A 20,752-nucleotide genomic window follows, 5' to 3' on the forward strand; every position below is an offset into this window, starting at 1 on the left:
TAATTTAACTGGATTCCAAGCTCCAAATTAGAAGAGGCAGGATGAATAAGCAGTTTGAATAGTGTCATTCAAGTAGAGGGTAAATTTCACATCTGCTTTTCACAAACATTTTGAACATTGTACTTTTTTTGGGGCAGTGATGATGGTGGAAGGGGAACATAAAAGGTTCAATATGTACCAGAATCTCCCTGATGAGATGTTCCATTACCTAGTACGTTACCAGGAAACGTAGACCAGTGCAGCATTCTCAATATTAGCAGAATCCACACGAGTCTGCTCATGGGCATTAGCGGAGAGAAGTGGTCAGACTGCCATAAAATTTCAATCCAAGGAAAGCAACCAATCAGTGTGATCCATTCCGACATACAATCAGAAATAACTGTTTACTCTTTAACAAGTTCACATTAACAGATTGTCTCTTAGATGGCCAAGAAATCCAATAATTGTAAAATTAAATCACTAGAAAGTAAGCCAGCACATTCTCAATACAAATTAAAAACTAGACAAACTGCTGTTGCTGTAAATCAGAAACTAAAACAGAAATTGCTGGAATAGCTCAGCAGGTCTGGCAGCATCTGTAGAGAGAAATCAGAGTGAGTCTTCCAGGTCCCTCAGAACTGATGGTAGCTAGGAAAAAGTTGTTTTTTATGCAGAATATTGTTGGGGGAGGAGGTAAGGAGTAAGCAACAGGGGGAGATAAAACCCAGAGAGAGAGGCACAGTTAAACAAAAAAAGAGAGGATAACAATCAGCCTAGGAGAATCCGAGATAACAAAGTGTGGAGCTGGATGAACACAGCAGGCCAAGCAGCATCAGAGGAGCATAAAAGCTGACGTTTTGGACCTAAACCTTTTCTGATGAAGGGTCTAGGCCTGAAACGTCAGCTTTTGTGCTCCTAAGATGCTGTTTTGCCTGCTGTGTTCATCCAGCTCCACACTTTGTTGTCTCGGATTCTCCAGCAGCTGCATTCCCATTATCTCTGGTACAGCCTAGCAGAATGAATAGCTATTAAATGGGGACTATCAGTGGCTAACAATGAGTTATATGTAATAGCAGTCCATGTGATAACAAGGCCTGGTGTGTGGGGGTTGGGGTAAGGACATGGGAGAAGGTACAAGCCCCAAAATTGTTGAACTCAGTATTGAGTCTAGAAAGCTGTAGCATTCCCAAGCAGAACATGAGTGCTATTCTTCCAGCTTGTGCTGAGCTTCACTGGACCACTGCAGCAAGTCATGTTAGCCAGGGAACAGGGTGGTGTGTTGAAGCAGCAGGCATCTACAAGCATTCACTCCCTCCACCACAAACACTCAGTAGCAGCAGTGTGTATGATCTATAAGATGCAGTGCAGAAACTCACTAAAGATTCGCACCTTCCAAACCCACGACCACTTCCAAACTAGAAGGACAAGGGCAGCAGATATACGGGAACACCACCAACTCCAAGTTCCTCTCCAAGTCACTCACCATCCTGAACTGGAAATATATCACTGTTCCTTCACTGTCGTTGGGTCAAAATCCTGGGATTCCCTCCCTAATAGCATTGTGGGTCAACCCACAGCAGGTGGACTGCAGCGGTTCAAAAAGGCAGCTCACCACCACCTTCTCAAGGGCAACTAGGGCTGGGCAAGAAATGCTGCCCAGCCAGCAACACCCACGTCCCACAAATGAATAGGTGTTCTGTGAAGCAGTTGCCCAGTCTTCAAAAAAGACCATGAGCTTCCAGTTGTCCACCACTTCAACACATTACCTTGTTTCCTGGTCAAAATTTGTGTCAGGCTCACTGCAGTGTTGAGTGTGAAGCTTAGCACAAGTTGGAAGAACAGCACCTCATTTTTCACGTGGGAATAAGACGGCCTTCTGGACTCAATGTTGAGTCCAATAATTTAGGCTTGAGGTGCCTTTTACCATGGAACATAGAACAGCACAGCACAGGCCCTTCGGCCCATGATGTTGTGTCGAACTTTTACCCTAAACCTAAGGTCTATCTAACCTCCATCGCTACCTAATACTAGCAACCACATGTCTAATAGCCGCTAAAATGCCCCTAATAACGCCGACTCCACTATCCTCTCCAGCAATGCATTCCACCACACAATGCAAATACCACACAGGATTCAGAAACCTGTGCAAAACATTTTACACATTGTAACAACAGATCAGTAACTGGGAAATTAGGAAAATTATTTTGTGAAGAATCTGTCTTTACCCAAACCTTCACACACCAGGCCTTGTTTTCACATGGACTGCTTTTACACATAAGACATTGTTAGCCATTACCAGTCCCTATGAATAGCTATTCATTTTCCGAGACACACTCTTGTCTGTCTAACTGTTATTCTCTCTCTTTGGGCTCTATTACCAGCTATCCTTTATTCCTTTCCCTTTCCCCCCACCTTATCTTCTGCATCAAAACCAAGTTTTTCCTAGCTGTCAGTCCTAAGGAAGATTTACTGGGCCTGAAATGTTAACTCTACTGATTTCTCTCCACAGATGCTGCCGGACCTGTGGAGCTTTGCCAGCAATTTCTGTCTTACATTCTCAATTCAAATGCTGATAGGAATTAAATGTAGCCTTGCCAGAGTCACTCATATTTGACAGCCAGTAGAAGTCTGAACTGGGCAGCGGAAGATGTACTACAATCAATCTTGGTATCTCTGGAAGTGGGGAAAAATAAACAAGTCATGTCCCATGTTGTTGACTCTAGCCAAAATTCTGCACTGAAAAAATGTAGACATGCGCATACTTTAGAGCAGAATATAGTGAGAATAATGATGTCTCTCCAGTACCCTACCACCAAGTTACAAATTGAGCAACCTTTTGGTATTTATAGTTTAGGCTCACAGGCAAGTAACCTGCATCAGTTGCACAGGAGTAAAAGAAAAAAAAAATTACGAGATAAAGACAGGGTACCAGGGCAGAAAAGGAAAAATGGAGATTGTAAGTTAACATCTGCTCAGATGGATTCCATTTCTGGATTCTGCATTACAGCTAAGACAAGGTTGATTGATGGCTGTAGGGCAGACAACTGCAAACTTTAGTTTCTTTCCATGAACCTGTTCGCACTTCACGCAACTCACCCACAAAAACTAAACTTGAATAGTCATTCTCAGATTCTGGACAGTATAGCAAGTCAAAATGATCACTTCAATAATATTTCATGACAATTTTATTTCTGTTGTCGTAATGTACATCTTTACAGGCCATATTAAAAAGGCTGCTACATAACAAGTGAATGTGTCTGCAACCTGATTTCATTGAGTATGCATGCTGTTATACACAAATGAGAGGTAGAAACACTGTATTAAAGACCTAATAGTACAAATATTTTATAAATAAAAACTGTCTTCAGAATTAATGGAATTGCTTACAGATAAATAAAATATGTTAGATCCTTTCAAAACATAAAGCAAGGGGAAAATAAAACAGTTTAGATGGATTTCATGAACAAGCCAAATTCATTGTTCATGGAAAATATAGTCAAATACAACCGTCTCTGGGACATGAAACATGATTGTTATAAAGGAATTTCGTTCAATATTCAAGTATTCAAGCAGCGAGTAATTTAACAAAAAAAGGTAAAATAAAAAATACTCAAGGGTGGAAAAATTTATTTACCAACTCCAGAAGACTGCCCAGAGAATCTGGGGATGGAGACAAGTTTGGTCACAAATAAGATTTTGTAATCTGGTGTTCTGTGCAGCAAACAAAACAGTTTTAAAAATAAAAAACTGCCTGCCTGGTCAGTTTGTAGAAAAGGCAATGTTTTACAGCTGGGAAGAAGAAATACATAATAGACTGCTGATTCTAAACCCAAAGAGTACAACTCAGCATTAGCTTTTTTAAAATGTGTATTTCTAAGTTGCCATAATATTCTTATTGATTGTGCTAAAGATTGTTTACAGAGCCTGAAGGAAGGAAAGTATTAAATTTATTTAAGAAGCATCTTATTGTGGCTTTATCTTGACAGAAGGCTGTAAGACAGAGCAAGATCATGTAACATTTCACCACACCCTGTGATGTATTGCTTCATTAGCATATATCAATTAGTCCTAATCTCTCATCCTACATCATATCTGAGAGAGTACCATTCCCTACTCTAGCAAAGTTACATTTTCAATCACAGTGAGCAAGTCTGTGTTTTGATGACTCAAAACATCATCTTCAAATTTTTTTCCCCCTGAAAGATCTTGCCCTGCACCCTTCAAGCATTGTGTATTGTCTTGTAACTGATGTAACAGTTCATTGATGACAGCTAGTTTGGGCAAAACATTTCTGCTTCAGTAACAGGATGTGGACACTGCTGGCTAGATCAGCATTTATTCCAATCTGAAAGTTGCTTTGAAAGAAGTGCTGCTGAACTGCCTCCTTGAACTACTGTTCATGGGAGTAGATGCACCCGCAATGCTTTTATGCAGGGAGCTCCAGGATTTTGACCCAGTGACACTGAAGGCAGTAAGTTTCCATCAGGATGGTGAGAGGCTTGGTGTGGAACTTCTAGGTGGTGTGCTTCCATGTCTCTGCTGCTATTGTCCTCCCACATGGTAAAGGTCATGGGTTTGGAAGGTGCTGTTGAAGGAAACTAGGTTTTCTATAACCGTGAACCTCTGGAACAATCAGCTTCAGAAGCTGAAAACCCCTTTGCTGCTCATCTTCTGTCATCAGCTCCATCACTAGATGCATCCACAATAGTTTGATAGTTGGATGTGAGAATACATGTCAAATGTTGTACGTAAGTGCTGCTTCCTGTAGGTGCTGCAGCTTATCATATTCTGAGCTCAGCCATGGATCAGGACATCATCGATCTAACATACAACCGAGTCCAGTCTTATCAGACTACTTGACACTGTCCTCTGGAAGATTTCTGATGCTGATGTGGAGAAGGCTAAACCGCTGTAACAAAATCTCTCACAAAGGGTAATGAAGGTTGAGAGCATCTGCAGTTCTTGCAATCTCCCAAGAGCATCTTGGGCTCTTCATGAAAGAATAATTGCCAAAGAAAATGCTCTTTATATCTAGCTTCATGAAAATTAAACACTTCCATTTTTGTTAAGCTCTCTTCTGCAGACATCATTGTCTTGATTTCTAATTCCTCTACTTGGCAAATCAGGCACAAGTCAATACAAGCCTCCCTGCTAAGAATGAGCGACTCTGTTCTCGATCACAAATAAGATTACAAGCAGATTTGCCATGATCTTATTCCAAAGACTCAAGGGGCCAAATGTCCTACACTTTCTCATTGTTGACATACACGGCTTCAGTGTTTTCTTTCTTTTTATAACAAAGAGTTACATTTAATTGTCCTATGACCTAGGTTCTATACCTCTTGGCCCATGCAGTTTTGCGAACTATGGTTCTCCAAACACAGTACAATAGCTGTAAAAAGCAAAACCGGAGCACACAAGTCTAATTTATCACATGTCTAGCTTCCCCTCTATAATCAGCGCTCTAGTAGCTTCTGCTTGGTTCCCTCTTATTATCAAAGAAAGACATTGCCACATTAAATATTTTTTATTACACAGATCCGACTATCTTTTAAGGGCTTCTTTTTGGCTTATATTATACAAATTTTTTGCTGTGACACAGCTTTGAAGTGACCCCTCTTGCACAGATGGCCTCCTACCTCTTTGGAGGTACAATTTCCACACCTGTGCTTTTTGCTACCGCACCAATAACAGTTAACCTGGGGAAGTTAATGCACAGTGTTCCTGCCTTCAGCATATGGTAGGCCACCTCCCTGCTTTTAAACTTTAACACTCACTCAGTCATTTTTTTGGGATACGGTTCTCTGTCACCCCAAATTACCTATTTTGTTTCCCTACCTTAGTTTGCCTGCTCTGTTGAATTGCCTTTGATGTTGTTACTCCTTAACTGCCAAGTGATTAGACAGTGTTTCATCTAAGTTCACAAATACAATTCTGTCCCTCATTAATTCTTCTAAGTTGTTATACTCTCAGTTCTCTGCAAGTTAAGGGCATTAACACTATTCCTTTGTTGCTAGGCATGCTTAGTAAATTTAGTAGATTGAAGTAGGCATAGGATCTTTCACTTATTTCCTCAACTGTTTTCTAAGCCAATCCCTCTAGTAATTACAGCATCATATGCATTGGATCCATTGGATATAGTCATGTACTGACCTGCTCACTGCTCCGTTTTGCAGCGAGACACCTTGTCAATATCCCTGGTACCAATTCAGCCATGCTTTTACTTGATTAGAACCTCTCCAGTAATGGCAGACACTTTCTCATTCTGTTCTTTCACTTGTGGCCACCATTTAATATTCTTGAGGTCATTGTGCTAAAGAATATTTACAGAGTCTGCTGAAGTAAGAAAAACACTAACTTTATTTAGGAGGCATTGTATGATGCTTCATCTTGCCACAAGACTGCAAGAGAACAAGATCATATGACAGTGCATCATTTCCTGAGATGATGCATACTGTGCCTCATTAGCATACTACACAAACATCATCCCTTATACTTGAGTTACTGCCTGCTGTTTTTATTTAATTTTAAAATTACAAAAATAAAATAAAATTTCCAATTAAATACGCTTTCAAACTCAACTGCTATTGTTAGTGTCAGTTTAATTGCAATCCTTCACCAGTCTGTTGGATGCCTATTGCCAAACCAGAACCTTTAATCTGATTACGTATGATATAAAAATGGAACAATTGTGCTTGTTCACTTTGTTTACATGGATGCACACATATGTAACATGTACACAAGTCCGGAAAAGAACTCGGAATTCTTTTATTCATAAAAGTGACAAAATTGTCCTCTATAAGTAAAACCTGGGCTTCAAAACAGTCCAAACTGTTTTGTAATCTGGTTCCTGGAGTCCTGATAATGTGTTTTTTCCACCCCTGAAAATACTAAACGTTACATTAGTCTGCATGACAGGTTGTCAGTCTACAGGAAAAATGCATTAACTCCATAATACTGTCTGAACAAACAGCATTGTTAGCAATATTATCAGGTCAGTGGCACAGTCACACTGAATACATGCACAACAAGCCAGCCAAAAAATATTGTTTAAAAGTCGGTCACTGGCAGAAAGAGGAAAAAAAACTAGTTTCATTATATACAGACGGTTGCTCTATATGGACTACTCAAGTATTTAATAAGTAAAAAAAAGGAAAGTCTTGTAATTAATACACGCTTTTTTTTGCAGTCTTTTTAGTTAAAGTGTCAAGCACTTTGTGCTTCTTGCTCCAAAAAGCATCTGAAATTTTCTTTTGTTTAATGCGTTGGAGCTTAACCTACTGGAACAGTATTCTTTACTTCCTATTTCTTCAATACAGCTTTTAAGCTGTGTCATTTTACAAGGAGTTCTGCATATCATTAAAGATGTTCAAAGAATTGTAATAGTGCAATCAGAAGTGGTTGTCTGTTGGAGCAAAGTCCTTGTGATATCAATAGCTCCTGTCTCAACAGCTACAAAATAAAAACAAAAAAAAACAAGAAAATCCCCTCTCTCTGTGTCCATCCAAAGTGATGTCAGGTTTACAAGGTCATAAAGGTGAGCTGCAGCCATCCCCTTTTGACTTGTCGTTGACTTCCTATCCACATAAAGTGCTTAATTCCTCCTTGATGATCAGTTCCCGTGGGTTGATAGATATACGATGTAGCAGAAGATACAAGGCATTTCATGCCTTTAACAGGCTGTACAAGGATCCCGGTAAATCTTAAAATGTGGCTCATTTATCATATCATTAGTGTCTTAAAATTACCTTAGAAGTTTCACTTGGAGAAAGACAACTTGCCAATTGGCCGCAGCACAGTACTGTATATACATAAGTTAATCAGATGGAGCAAAATGCTTCTGAACGTAGGTTTCCAAGTACCCATGAGTTCTGTCACAAAAACAGACAAGTTTCAGTTTTACTCCTGTGCATGTATTAACGCTCTCCAGTGATAGGTGGCTTTTTTAAGCCAAAATTAGTGAATCTGCCCCATACTTCACCTCTTTGAGGTAAAATGAAACGAAAGAAAATGCTACATCGTTGAGAGAGTTTTCCAGAAGTATTAATCTATATTTGTACATAAATTTGCTTTCTTTTGAAACAAGAACTCCTCTTTGGTAACTCGTCAAAACATAAATCAAACATTCCTTTGGGGGTTGGGGGGTGGGGGGACCATTAAACGAAAAGGATTCCGGCATCTCCAAGACACTGGCGTGATCCAGGAAAAGGTGATGGTCCCTGCTCTGCTACAAGTGGTCCATTCAGAAGGCTAGTTTTCATAAAGGGCCACTGTGCCATGGCACAGTGCAGACAGTCTGCGTTCAATGCTGGTCTTGTCTGAAAAACATGTGGAAAAACATGCTTACTTTTTAAAAATTGAAGTGACAGCCATTCACCATAAATCTCCCAACTAGGTAGAATCAGCCTTAGTTTTTCACAACATGATCAATGGTGCTGTGCATTCAATCATCGAGCAGATTCACACTAGTCGGTAGCTGACATGGTTCTCCATCAGCCTTCAGGTAGGACAATACAGCAACCGAAAAGCTAAAAGTCAAGGAATTCATTGCCATCATTAAAAATACTAGGCTGGGGCTTCCCAAACCGTGGGCTGCAAGCTCCAAGGCAACAGTGGCTCAGAATGATTCCCGACAGGTGTCCAAGGCCCTTTCAATTGCTTGCTTTTCTCCCCCTAGGATGGGCACAGCTTAATCAATTGCTTTTTGAAGTCTGCTGCTGCAAAAACCCGAGAAAATACATTGTGGTTCCTGCCTGTCTTTTCATCGCATCACCTCCATGAGGGAGATAGGGAGTGGAACAGGGGAATGATGAAGGATGTGGAGATGGGTGTGTGAAGGTAGGGGCAGCATGAATTAAGGAAGGCGATGTGGCCACACTAACTCCTTTTACCCCCCACTGCAAAAATTGAAGTTTCCCCATCCATCCTATTCAACAACTCTTGCAGCTCCCAAATTTTCACCCTGGAGGCACTAAAATGGGGACATACCAGGAAATAGTTTGGAAAGCACTGCACTAGACAGATTGGGGTGAAAGAGACATTAGTACCACCTTAGCTAAAGCATAAGGTTCACCAATATACACGTTTAAGTATTTAAACAGGTTTTTTTTTTAAAAATTATATAAAAGTTCCATCTCCTACAGGTAAGAGAGCAAATATTCTCCCTCCACGACTCACTATCTCCATTAAACAACAAATCAGCCCAAATGCTGAGACAAATGGACTCAAATGACAAACCATAGCTAAATGTTGCATTTATAGATTTCAACATTAAGACACAGTTGAAATATTCACCATTCTGGAGGTAACAGAGCAAGGTAACGTTTGTATCAAAACACAAAAGTGCACTGCTTGAACTCCATACTATTTATTTTCCATTTCTTCCTTGCAAAGCATCCTGGGGAGTTGGCAGAAAGCACAGAACAGGCATGAAAGTGGAAGCCAGAATTGAAGGATTAACATGCACTGTCTGGAAAGTAGTTGAGACACTGGAAGGGTCTGCAAATATGGACGATCATTTTGAATTTTCCCACAATGGAGAATGGTTTTAACCCTTGTGACATTCCACAAAAAGAAGAACTGAGGTTAAACAATCCCAATACCTGTACTGTCTCCATGGTGGATATCAACTAACTCGACTTGCAGATCAAATCTTGGAACTTCCTAGCTATCAAGGTTTAACTTTTCTTTGCCTAACCCTGCTTAGCTATTCACAGAGTCCCTAGGTTAGGCTTTCTAAAAACTTGCATTTGAACAGAATACATAGTACAGAACACAGGTAGATAGGCCCAATGTTTTGGGTTTGTCCAGAATTGTTACGCTCTTTTTACCCTTACATTTCTGGATGTTGTCAATATCAGCAGGATCTTGCAGAGTCTTTGTCAAGCCTTCCAATAATAATGCTGCTTTGTGGTACCGGTATGTGATGTCCTCTGTTTGCTGGAACATTTCATCGAGTGCAGCTGACTGTACCTAAAATTACAACAAAGAGATTAGCACAAACAGTTGGCAATTCAGTAAGTTCAATTCTCCACACAACATTGAGGAACCATACCTGTACCCATAACATAGAAATAGGACAAAGGGAACAGTTTCCTTTAAGTTAAATGTTACTGCTAATGTCACACATTTCTATCAAACTATATACATGTTAAGTCCAACATTTTGTTATTCATCTGAAAATGATTTACATTTCTTTTGGACAATGTTGAACCAGTTGGAGCAAGATGGCAGATAAATAAAAATGTGAATCTGAGTCTCTGTCAATGGGCCACTAAGCAAATGAAAAACAGGTCCTCTTCTCCTAACTATCTCCCTTCCCAATTTGTGCATTTGCCTTTCAGTTCTGTCCTTTACCCCCTAGCAGCCAAGATTATTAGCATATTACATGGCGAGTGTCTGGCTCAGGGTGACCCAAAAATCTGAGACTTTTGCATTTAACCTTGTCTTATTCAAGTAGTGCAACAATACTCCTTAATCTACCTGCTATCCGCCTCCCTCTCTCTCACTATTTATTTCAGAATCCCCTTCCCCTCCCCCATTTCTGAAGAATGGTCCCGACCCGAAACGCCAAGCTTTCCTGCTCATCTGATGCTGCTCGGCCTGCTGTGTTCATCCAGCTTCACACCATGTTATCTCAGATTGTCGACTGTGCCACAACATCCACCTTGTATGGTATTACGCAATACAAAGTAAACATCACTGGGAAATTCGCAGAACGGAAGCTGCTCCAGTGATGTAAAATCTTTACTGAAAATCCTGCATTTGCACCCATGGGAAGTGGGCATCACCGCCATGCCAATATTCGATGACCATCCCTAATAGCCATTAAGGTAGCCATGGCGAGTTAGCTTGAGCCACTGCAGTCCATATGATCCAGGGACACCCACAGTGCTGTTACAGAAATTTCCAGGATTTTGACCCAGTGACAGTGAAAGAACAGAGATGTTCTCCCAAGTCAGGGTGATGAGTACCTTGGAGGCGAGCTTGCTATCTGCTAGCCACCCACCCAAGTGGAGGATATTTCCTGTTATCAAACTCTCCTTTAATTTCCATATGCTGCATCCGATATAGCTGGAATTAACCAAATATCAGCATAATAATTTTAGGTTGCCCAACATCAAAGATCAGATCTTATGCTCCAGCCCTCGTATATCCCAAACTGCTGGAAGCATTTTCATTTAATTATGAAAAACCAAATTTTAAAAAAATTAATAAGGACAAATGCTCAACTTTAAAATCAGAGCCCTCAATTCATAGCCTTCTAACGCTGCTTCAGCTGAAGGCCACTTCTGTCTTGACTCACTGTTCATAATTCGTCAAAACATCAGCTGGTCATTAAAATAAGTTAATCTTGCTATTTACCTTGACCACACCTCTGAGGCATCACTACAAAAATCAAATAAGCCATTCCTATGTCAAAAAAATCTCTCAAAAATCTACAGACTCAGTAATAGTTACCATTTCCACAGCATAGCTGTAGATCAGTTTCTCTGCAGTAACACTGTTGATTTCATCCACAAATCTCTGCTTATCAGAGAAGAAACGATTCAGTTTCTCAGTAAGTTTTTTGCAAAAGGAGATGCAGCACTTGTACCGATCATTTAGATTTTTGACAACTGCAAAACAGAAGTTAGGAGGATTACTGCAACACAGGAGTAATCAGGTGTTCCTTTACAATTCATAACAGTTTACCAAATAGCATTAAATGTCTTGTTTAGTTTTTTTTCTTAATCTTTCATTGGGAAGAGGTGTCATTGGCAAGGTGAGTACTTATTGCCCTTTTCTGACTGCCTTAAGGCAACGGCAAACCAGCTCCTTGACCCACTTCAGTCCAGATGATGTAGGTGCACCCACAGTGATACGGGGGAGGCAGTTCAAGGATTTTAAGCTAGAGACAGCGAAGGAACAACAACATAGTCCCAAGTTAGGATGGTATTGACTTTTGAGGAAAACTCGCAGTTGGTGGTCGTTTTGCTCAGAGATAACTGTCCTTATCCTTCCAGGCGTGGATTAGAAATTTGGAAGGTTTCTTCGAAGGAGGTTCGGCTACTTGATGCAGTGCAGCTCTCAAATGGCACACTGCTGCCAATGGTGAAAGGAACAAATGCCTCAGTTAGTGGATGGAGTGGTGAGGAAGTGGCTGCTTTGTCCTGGAAGCTATGAAGTTTGAGTGTTGTTTGAGGTGCACTTAACATGCCAGTGAAGAAGTTTTTCCCATCACATTCCTAACTTGTAAATGGTTATTTATTGTAGCTGACAGAGACACTTCCTCAATGTCACAGTAGCTTAGGACAACACTATTAATGTGTACACAAATAGCTACAAAATTTGTAAGTGATGAACAGTTCCAGCAATAAAAGTTTCAGCTAATCACACACAAGATTAGACCTTGTGTAAAAAAAACTTTTTTTGCAGAAAGGAGGCGTGTATTGAGAACTAACAATTTTTCTGCATTAATTCCAAATGCAAATACTGCAAGGTTAGATGAAACATGGGGAAATGAATGTTTGTACTGTGGCACCAATTCTGAAAGCCACAAATAACTTGTACATAACTAGGTTATTTCGCTTCTGACAACATAACTGAGGGATGAATATATGCTGATACAGCATCAAGATAGAATATAAATTAGAAAGGCTTCTTCCCTCTCACCCAACAAATCAGGGAATAGAATTTACAATCATACCCACTCTGAAAGTGCACAGGAATTTAATATGACAATTTTATGTTTTTTTACTTGCAAATTGGTCCACTATGTTTTTTCTTCCCCTTCCTGACTCCAACACAAACACATCACAAGTCCAGCACCTTTGGAATTAATGCATTTTTAAAAGAGTGGTTTGAATACCTTGCTTTACGGCTGTAGATGGGTTCAGCTTGCCTGACTTAACCTGGTCTTTTGCAAGATGCAAAGAAGATGCCAACAGCTGGGCTCCTTTCATGTATAGTACAAGCTGTTCCACTTGTCTGTAAATTAAACAAGCAAATTTTCTGTTGAACAGAACATTCCAGAAAGCTGAAACATCTCCATGCCACACTGTTCAGAAAGAAAAGGGGCTGTGCAGATATGGTATGCAGAGAGAGGAAGCCTCATTTACACTTCTACCTCAGCTCCCCGATAAGGATTTTGGCCACAAATGGGAAACAATATACCTAATGTGAGGATCAAACCAAAGCTTCCACACTAGCAAGAAAGATAACTAGAAGGATCAGTCAACAGAGACTATCCTTTATTACTCAGAAACGAATCAGGAATGGCATCAGGGTGGCTCCTCTCCCTTTGGACAGCCAAAGTTCAAATCTGCATTTACTGTACATTTTTGGAAGGGGAATGTCATTTTAGGATTCAATCACCATTTGGAGAGAGAATTTACTCATATCTACAGATCACTACTGGACAGAGGTCACAACTTTCTTCAACAACAAACACAAATTGCTGCAAAACCCATCAGATCTCGCAGCATCTGTGGAGAGAAAGCAAAGTTAATGTTTCGGGTTCAATGACCCTTCTTCAGAATTGTTTATGAATTTGTTTTTGTTGCTGATTTCCAGCACCTGCAGTTCTCTCTTTGTTTCTTCACAAATGCTGTTCCATGAACCATTGGGCAATAAATGCCAAGAGGAATCAGCAGAATTTTTATTTGACTCTTGACAGCATCAAAATGGAACAAAATTTACAATACATAACAGACGCACAGCTGCATTCACTGTCAAGAGTTTCAGAAAAACTTGGTGCTCTATTGCTGTCAGAAGGTACAAAACAATGCAAAGGCTCAGTAATATTCGATGCTTCTTCCATAAATTTCAAGTAAAGCACTTATGGCATGGAACTGTCTATTATTTTGAATTTTAAAGGAAACCAGAGTAGCCAGTTTCAATTGCCAAAACATCCAGGTTTTCAACCCCACGTAAATTTTAGGATACAGTTTCACACAGCAGATTTGCTGATCTCCAATGCCCCCTCCCACAACCGCCCCCATAGCCCACTCCAAAGAGTAATTAATACAAGTACCAACCCCCACTCCTTGCTGAGACGACTAATCTGGTCAACCACAACACTCTCCTGGATTTGATAGAGAGAAGCAGCAGAGGTCCCCAAGTCCAAACTACCTCCTTTCATCACAGCAATATCCATAATACATTCTGCAAATGTCAGCATTGTATTCAGGTGTCGCAAGGTATCCGTATGCTCTCTCTGCAGTCAGAGAAAGAAAACAAGTTGTTAAGTCACACAGTAACTGAGCCAACAATACTTGATCATACTAAGTTAAATTACTAATTCAATGTGTAAAAGCTATTCGTATTCTCATCTTTCTTGAATTCCCTACCTGAAAGCAGATCGTTTGTGATGATTCACCAAACTACAAAGTGCTGTGATTTTTTTTTGTAAAAACAATGGGTAGGCTGAGGAAGCAGGTCCAATTCTATCTCAGCCAGCATTTGGACTGAATCCTGTATTGGCGTTAATCTGATCCACACTGTTGTCTAGCCAACTTAGCTAAACAGCAGCTCTCAGCACGGTCGTATCAAGCATGATCAAGTTGAATATTAAAATTATGACTTATTCTATGACTAAGCAGAAAGCTCTTAAAAGGAGTGACAAGGGAGATGCCAAAAATGATGGTTTATTGGGTGAAGAGTTAAAAACAAGGAGTCAGCTATTTAGGAGAGAGATAGAGAAATTTCTTACTCAGAAAAGTGTTTTCTTTGTTCAAAGTTCCCTATCAGCAACGGCTATGGATGCACAGAACTTTTGAATACAATTGCTGTTAGTCTTGAATGTAACAGGGGGCAAAGTGTGGAGGGGGGGAAAAAAAATCACAGGATATAAGAATAGGCCATTAAAGTAGAACTGAAGTATACGATCAACAATGATCACACCAAATGGGGGAGCTGGCTTGAGACCAGCTAATACATCTACTTTTATTCTCAAAACTTGCTTCTCTTTGATTGGATTCAGTTAATATCAAAAAGACTCATCAATAAAGTGAGTACCCAAAGGAAGTGGAGTTAGAAGTCATGCCAAGGATTTAACTGGGGCAAAGCCAAAGGTGAAGGTGAGTACGAAACTGAACTGACCAGCAGACAGGGCAAAAAAAAAATCAAGAACGATCTAAAGAAATGAGATTTGAAAGTGCTATTATGGCATGGGGAAGTTTTTTTTAATAAAATTGGGACTGACCTGAAAGGATGTGGGTGTAGGAATAAAATGCATCTTATGAAGGGCATAAGTTAGGTAGAGCACAGAGTCAGTCTTGTTCGCAACTGAGATTACAGATGCAGAGAGGTGATCTCGATTTTTAGGAGTCATCCACAAATATCAGTTGGTGGCCTCTTACAGAGGGAGAGGTGAAGGGAGCATGGAATTGCATTGTAAGAGGACAGAGGACAAAGTGAGTTTTATACAGGTTCAGATTACTAAGCTTGAGTAGTTTGTTGGCACAGTGGCTGAGGGAGGATAGCGATGAGGATTTTAAAGGAAAGTCATGAGAAACTGAATAACGCCAGGTGCATTAAGTTGAAGCTGTCAAATGAATAGGGGGAGAAAGGCGGAGGACAAATATGGTGATAAAAGCCAAATGGCTATTATAGCAGTTTAGATGTTTTAGCTGCTAGTGTATTAACAGGCAGAAGGTATTGCCAAAGGGGCCAATAAAAATTGCATTAAAATACGCAGAATGAGGTGTGCTTTACATTTGAATTTTAATAAAAACGTTGACAGCAAGGTTACCATAATAATTCAACTCAGAAACTGCCTTTTCCAAAAATAAAGAAAATAATTTTATTTCATGACGCCTTCACAAACTAAGACCAAATGTCATTGACATCCGAATTGAAGAGAATTATGGTGTGCCATATTAAGGGAAAGTTCTACTCATAAAATGGGAGCTGTTCCCTTGTTTACACTCCATCTAATCTCTCTCGACCGCACAGAAGCTCATGATGCAACAGCAGCTGATGTGTGTCAAATGGTACATTCATAAAATGTCACATGATGAACAGACTTAAACAACATTCAGCAGGGGACTTGAGAACAGATTTTGTTGTTTCTGGTAAACAAACTGCTCAATTCTCTCATGCATTCAGTTGTATAACACATCAAGTTTTACCTGTTTTACTAAAAACTGTTACACAACAGAAAAATCTTCCAATCCAGTTAAAAACTTATTCTCCATCAGCTACTGCTAAGGAGATTTAAAAATTACAAGACAATCTAGAAAGCAACAACATGGTGCACTGTCTTCTTCCTTCCTGTCGACAGCAACATGTACTCTTTCAAAGTATACAACTATAAATATAACTTGGGCCATTTCCTGTTATGGTGCAAAGGAAATTAACTAGAAAAACAGGTTTGGTTGTGGTTCCCCCGATGATACCAATGAAAACAGATGCCTATAAGCCCATTTTTCCTCTAACAGCTGCAAATCACAACAAATGGGAATTTGTGGAAGCTGTCACGTGGGCTGAAATTCACTTGACAAACATCTGTTTTCAATTTCAGGATCCTCTGATGATGTGCCCTTGTTCTGCGAGACTTCACACCAGCAATTCACTTATTCCTCATCGTCTCACACAGCAGTCATTGACAGCATTCCCTGTCTGGTATGGTACAAGGTAAACAGAATGTCACAAGAATTGGGGATGTTTCAATGCAAAGCAGGTGTGCCTTTTGCTAAGGCTCTGGAGGGGGTAACATCTCCTGGAAGCAGAGACAAGAATCTTAACCAATCTCTGCACGGGTTCACATAATATGTAGGCCAGCTCCAACAGTTTTTCCACACTATGGCTCTGTATGTTCCATTGCCAAACATTTAACAGTCACAAGAATCCCGCTGTGGAATTCACATCTCTCCAACATCATAGTCCACAGAACAAGGAATCATAAGCAACACTGCAGAATTGTTTTGAGAAGAGATGGGACAGAGAGCAGAACTTGTGGTGTTTAAATTGAGAGCAAAACATATGGAATATTCCAAAATGTTCAAGTTTTTTGGAAAGGGATATTAAGTAAAAACAAAATTTTCATTAGTGAACACCCATGGTTGTCCATGGATTGTAGGAAACTAGGTTTGAAGTCCAGGGTTGCAAGCCTGATGATGTACTAATTTTGGGATCACAGATGAACACATTCATTTGTCCCTCAAAAGATTAAATAGATGAAACTGTGTACAGTCAGGCAATTGGTAGGTACAATGTCTGTTGAGGGACTGAAACTGATAGCCATATTCCAATTCTATGCTTGCTTTCATCCCAAAATTCAATATCAAGTTTTACTAAAATAATTTGTTAAATACTTCAGTAATCTCAAAAAACAGTCCTTTCTTAAGTTTCAGAGATAATGGGAACTGCAGATGCTGGAGAATCCGAGATAACAAACTGTGGAGCTGGATGAACACAGCTGGCCAAGCAGCATCTTAGGAGCACAAAAGCTGACGTTTTGGAGTCTAGGCCCAAAACGTCAGCTTTTGTGCTCCTAAGGTGCCACTTGGCCTGCTGTATTCATCCAGCTCCACCCTTTAAGTTTCCATCTTTTTAAAAAAAAACTCAATTTGCTTACAAAGAAAATCTCATCGCATTCCTCGAAGTTTAATTGCGCATGTAACTTGATATGGATTTTTGCCATTTTTGGCAGCAACCAAAAATATACTGATATTTATATGAACCAATCTACATGCTGAAGGAATAAAGGCATGAACACTTAGATTGGTGACCCAGAGTTACTATTCACTTGAAGAAATAAGTGAAACATTTGTTTTATCTTGAATTAGTTCCAAGAGCTCACCTCCATTAAGGTCTCTTCTGGCAGTTCTGGAGCTTCAAATGTGATAAATCCTTCTAAGCTAGGAGGCGAGGTACCAAATGTCATGTACTTCAAACTTGAAGGACCTTCTGCTCCAGGAGGTGAGGTGCCCATGTAAGCACCTGGTGGAGAGCCCATGCAAATTCTTCCACTGTTGGAGCACAGAGATCCAAGTGGACTGTTTGAGCCAACTGCAAAGGAAACAGCAACGGTTAAACAGAAGGAACCCATTGTCCTCACTGTACAATATTTTACACATGGCCATGGAATAGCAGCTATTATCTAACTTCCAAACCATGAGTATTTTAAGTTCTCAGCTTTGTGAGAAACATTAAAATAAACCTTTCAATCACAATACCGCTGTATCAAAACATATGATGACGGAGGATATTGGCATCATGACGGTGTAATGGTTTTGTAATTATCACAAAGGAAAAACTCATCAACCAGTCTGGATAAGTTCTACTTTGAAGTTAACACTTCTTCCCCAGGTAACCTGTGACTCAGAGTCAAAGACTATAGGCTGACTAATGCCATGTATAATTTTAACTTTGTCAGCAGTCAAGTCTTACCTGACATTGTCCTTGTTCTGGTGACCATGTGACTGCTATGGGGAGGGGTGATACTACTGGGTGGTGAACCTACAGTGAACACCACAGTCCTTGGGCTCACTCCTATCACCATGGCAGGGGAACCCATTGTCAAACCAGAAGCACCTGCTGGAGCTGGGCAGAAAGAACAACAAATCATGCAAACAGGAAGAAATAGTGCAAAATGTGCAGACTGCAAAAGCCACCTCAACAGGACACACAGGAAAAAAAACAACACAGAATTCAGAAACACTGTGCACTATTTCAACTCTGTACTAAATTAAAATGCATGAACAGGCTTGTTTCAAGCAGTACATTGTACCAAGGTTTTGTGTTGTATAAACTGTAGGAGGCAAGCACACTACAAACCTTTCCTGCCAATACGAGTTTTTAATACCAACTGTGCTAGCAAGTTATAATTATACGGCAAGACATCTCTGGAGGAGGAAAAGAATCAAGACCGATTAAGCTGCTGCAGCACATCTCAGTCATGGTAATCGGCTTCAGCGTGTTCATTCTTTTCAATTACAGTTACACTGTAATCTCTCACTGGTAAGAGAAGGGATCAGAATCCAAATGAAATATGGCAACTTGGAGACTCGATGTATCATATGTGTTTAACCGATCTGATCTGCTTCACAAAAGCCTGAAAATTTCTCCTCCATCTCTTACATGGACTCACTGCCTTCCTCTATTACAAGAGTTAACTACGCACTTGCAGGTCCTGGGGTCTGCTGCTGCTCTCCAATATGTTGCTTATTTAAGTCATTCTTAAGTCAATTTGGGAGGCTGGGCAATGGCTGCCCGCAGGTAATTTAACTGTGGATGTGAAACTGCAGCTGAGCCTAAAAGGTGTCCTCATCCAGTATCCTTACGCTAGCAGGAACACCCCACTCCCCTGAACACCCACAAACATTGAATGGTTATTCATCTATCATCTTTGGAGAACTTACAGCAGAAAAATGGAGAGAAAGATAAATCCAAGGTCTGAACCAGCAGCTCCAGGCTGGTATCACTGGAAATATGTCAGAGGTTATTAGGTTGCCATTCTCATGGAGAGTATTAAAAAATACAGAAATGAAAGGACTTAAAAGGAGGAAATCAATGGTCAAGAGCTTGTCGAACCTTTAAGCAGTTTTCAGGAGACACATGATAAGAAAACAGATAGTAGGTACCAAACATAAAACTGAAGTAACTTGAGGACAGATTGAAAAGGTTTCCTTGTAACAGGATCACATGCAGCCAGCAATTTTGCTTACCTGTGTCCATTGGACGTTCTGTATTGAGGCTATCTGTGCTGCCTTGATACGTCTGCCCTCCAAATGTGGTCTTTATGACCTGATCTGATAATCTTCCTGTACTTACAGATCTATTAAAGATTAAAAATACTCATTTTGACTGCTTTAACAAAGGGCTTTGTTTTAAAAAGAACTAAGCCAAATTTGGCAATCAAAGTCACTACTGTAAACCATTACACATATCAAAACATTGCATTCTTTATAAAATTCACCAAAAACAAATTCTTTCATTTGTACAGAATCTTTCACATCTGCAGCATGTCCCATAATACAACACAAAGTGTAAAATAGGAAAACCTAATTTGCACACAAGTCCCACAAATCCTTGTGACCTAATAAACACTTGTCAGAATTCTTGCGAGCATAAATATTGCCAGGAATCCTCCTTTGAAGTGCTGTGGACATGTTTACATTTACCCACAGTCTTGCTTAACATCTCACTGCAAAGTCAGCATCTCCAACAACACAGCATTCCTTGAGTACATATAATTCCAAGTTGGAAGACTGGATTTCTAAGTATCAACTCTAATTCAAGTCTGTCACCATGATAATTAAAGGGAAAGATACAGCAATGCCACATGGTAGCTGTATGAGCATTAAGCAATCTCAAGTCAGACACAAGATAAAGCTCATTCTGATCTGCGCTAACAAGAGAGAGTTGCTGCAGTCAGCTCAGCCAAATTCTGGAAGCAAGTCGCTTCTGCATAGAAGACAAATCTAACCCTCTTTGTTAACACAACCAATACAAGTCAAGTATTAAAACAGATCACAGAGACATTAAACAAAACAACTGGTACCTGCCAAAGGTGGTTTTATTCTCCTCAGAAGCTGCAGACTTAGCACTTCCTTGTGGATAATGATAAGTGCTGAATTCCCTAGCCTCCAACATGGCTTTGGGCTGCATTGGTGGGCTCTCAGTTAGTCCTTGCTGCGCGGCCAAGGCAAGCAAATTGGATGATGCTTGAGTTTTAGGCAGCTTGAGAGGAGCAGTGGTCTATGGTGGCACAAGCATAGAAAAGTTAAATTAACCTGAAGAGCAACTGAGCAATTATCTAACCCTCCAAAATTAAGATATGTAGCAT

At 40.1% G+C, this 20,752-nt stretch overlaps 1 protein-coding gene across 4 annotated transcripts in view; it reads right to left on the reverse strand.

Moving 5' to 3' along the window:
- Positions 1-3,146: 3,146 nt before the first annotated feature.
- Positions 3,147-20,752, reverse strand: part of ulk2 (unc-51 like autophagy activating kinase 2) — a 109,808-nt gene continuing 92,202 nt past the window's right edge. For 3 of the 4 annotated variants that reach the window (XM_048556793.2, XM_048556792.2, XM_048556795.2), the window contains 9 exons: positions 20,468-20,664; positions 19,632-19,741; positions 18,355-18,507; positions 17,765-17,973; positions 13,998-14,176; positions 12,830-12,948; positions 11,440-11,597; positions 9,816-9,951; positions 3,147-8,297 (listed from right to left, as the gene is read on the reverse strand). In XM_048556793.2, coding sequence (XP_048412750.1) covers positions 8,230-8,297; positions 9,816-9,951; positions 11,440-11,597; positions 12,830-12,948; positions 13,998-14,176; positions 17,765-17,973; positions 18,355-18,507; positions 19,632-19,741; positions 20,468-20,664 — 1,329 coding nt within the window. In that variant the 3' untranslated portion in view covers positions 3,147-8,229. The remainder of the gene's footprint in view (positions 8,298-9,815; positions 9,952-11,439; positions 11,598-12,829; positions 12,949-13,997; positions 14,177-17,764; positions 17,974-18,354; positions 18,508-19,631; positions 19,742-20,467; positions 20,665-20,752) is intronic. The other variant, XM_048556794.2, reaches the window with a different exon arrangement.

The sequence above is a fragment of the Stegostoma tigrinum genome, chromosome 27 (assembly GCF_030684315.1).
Source record: "Stegostoma tigrinum isolate sSteTig4 chromosome 27, sSteTig4.hap1, whole genome shotgun sequence".
Lineage (NCBI taxonomy): Eukaryota > Metazoa > Chordata > Chondrichthyes > Orectolobiformes > Stegostomatidae > Stegostoma > Stegostoma tigrinum.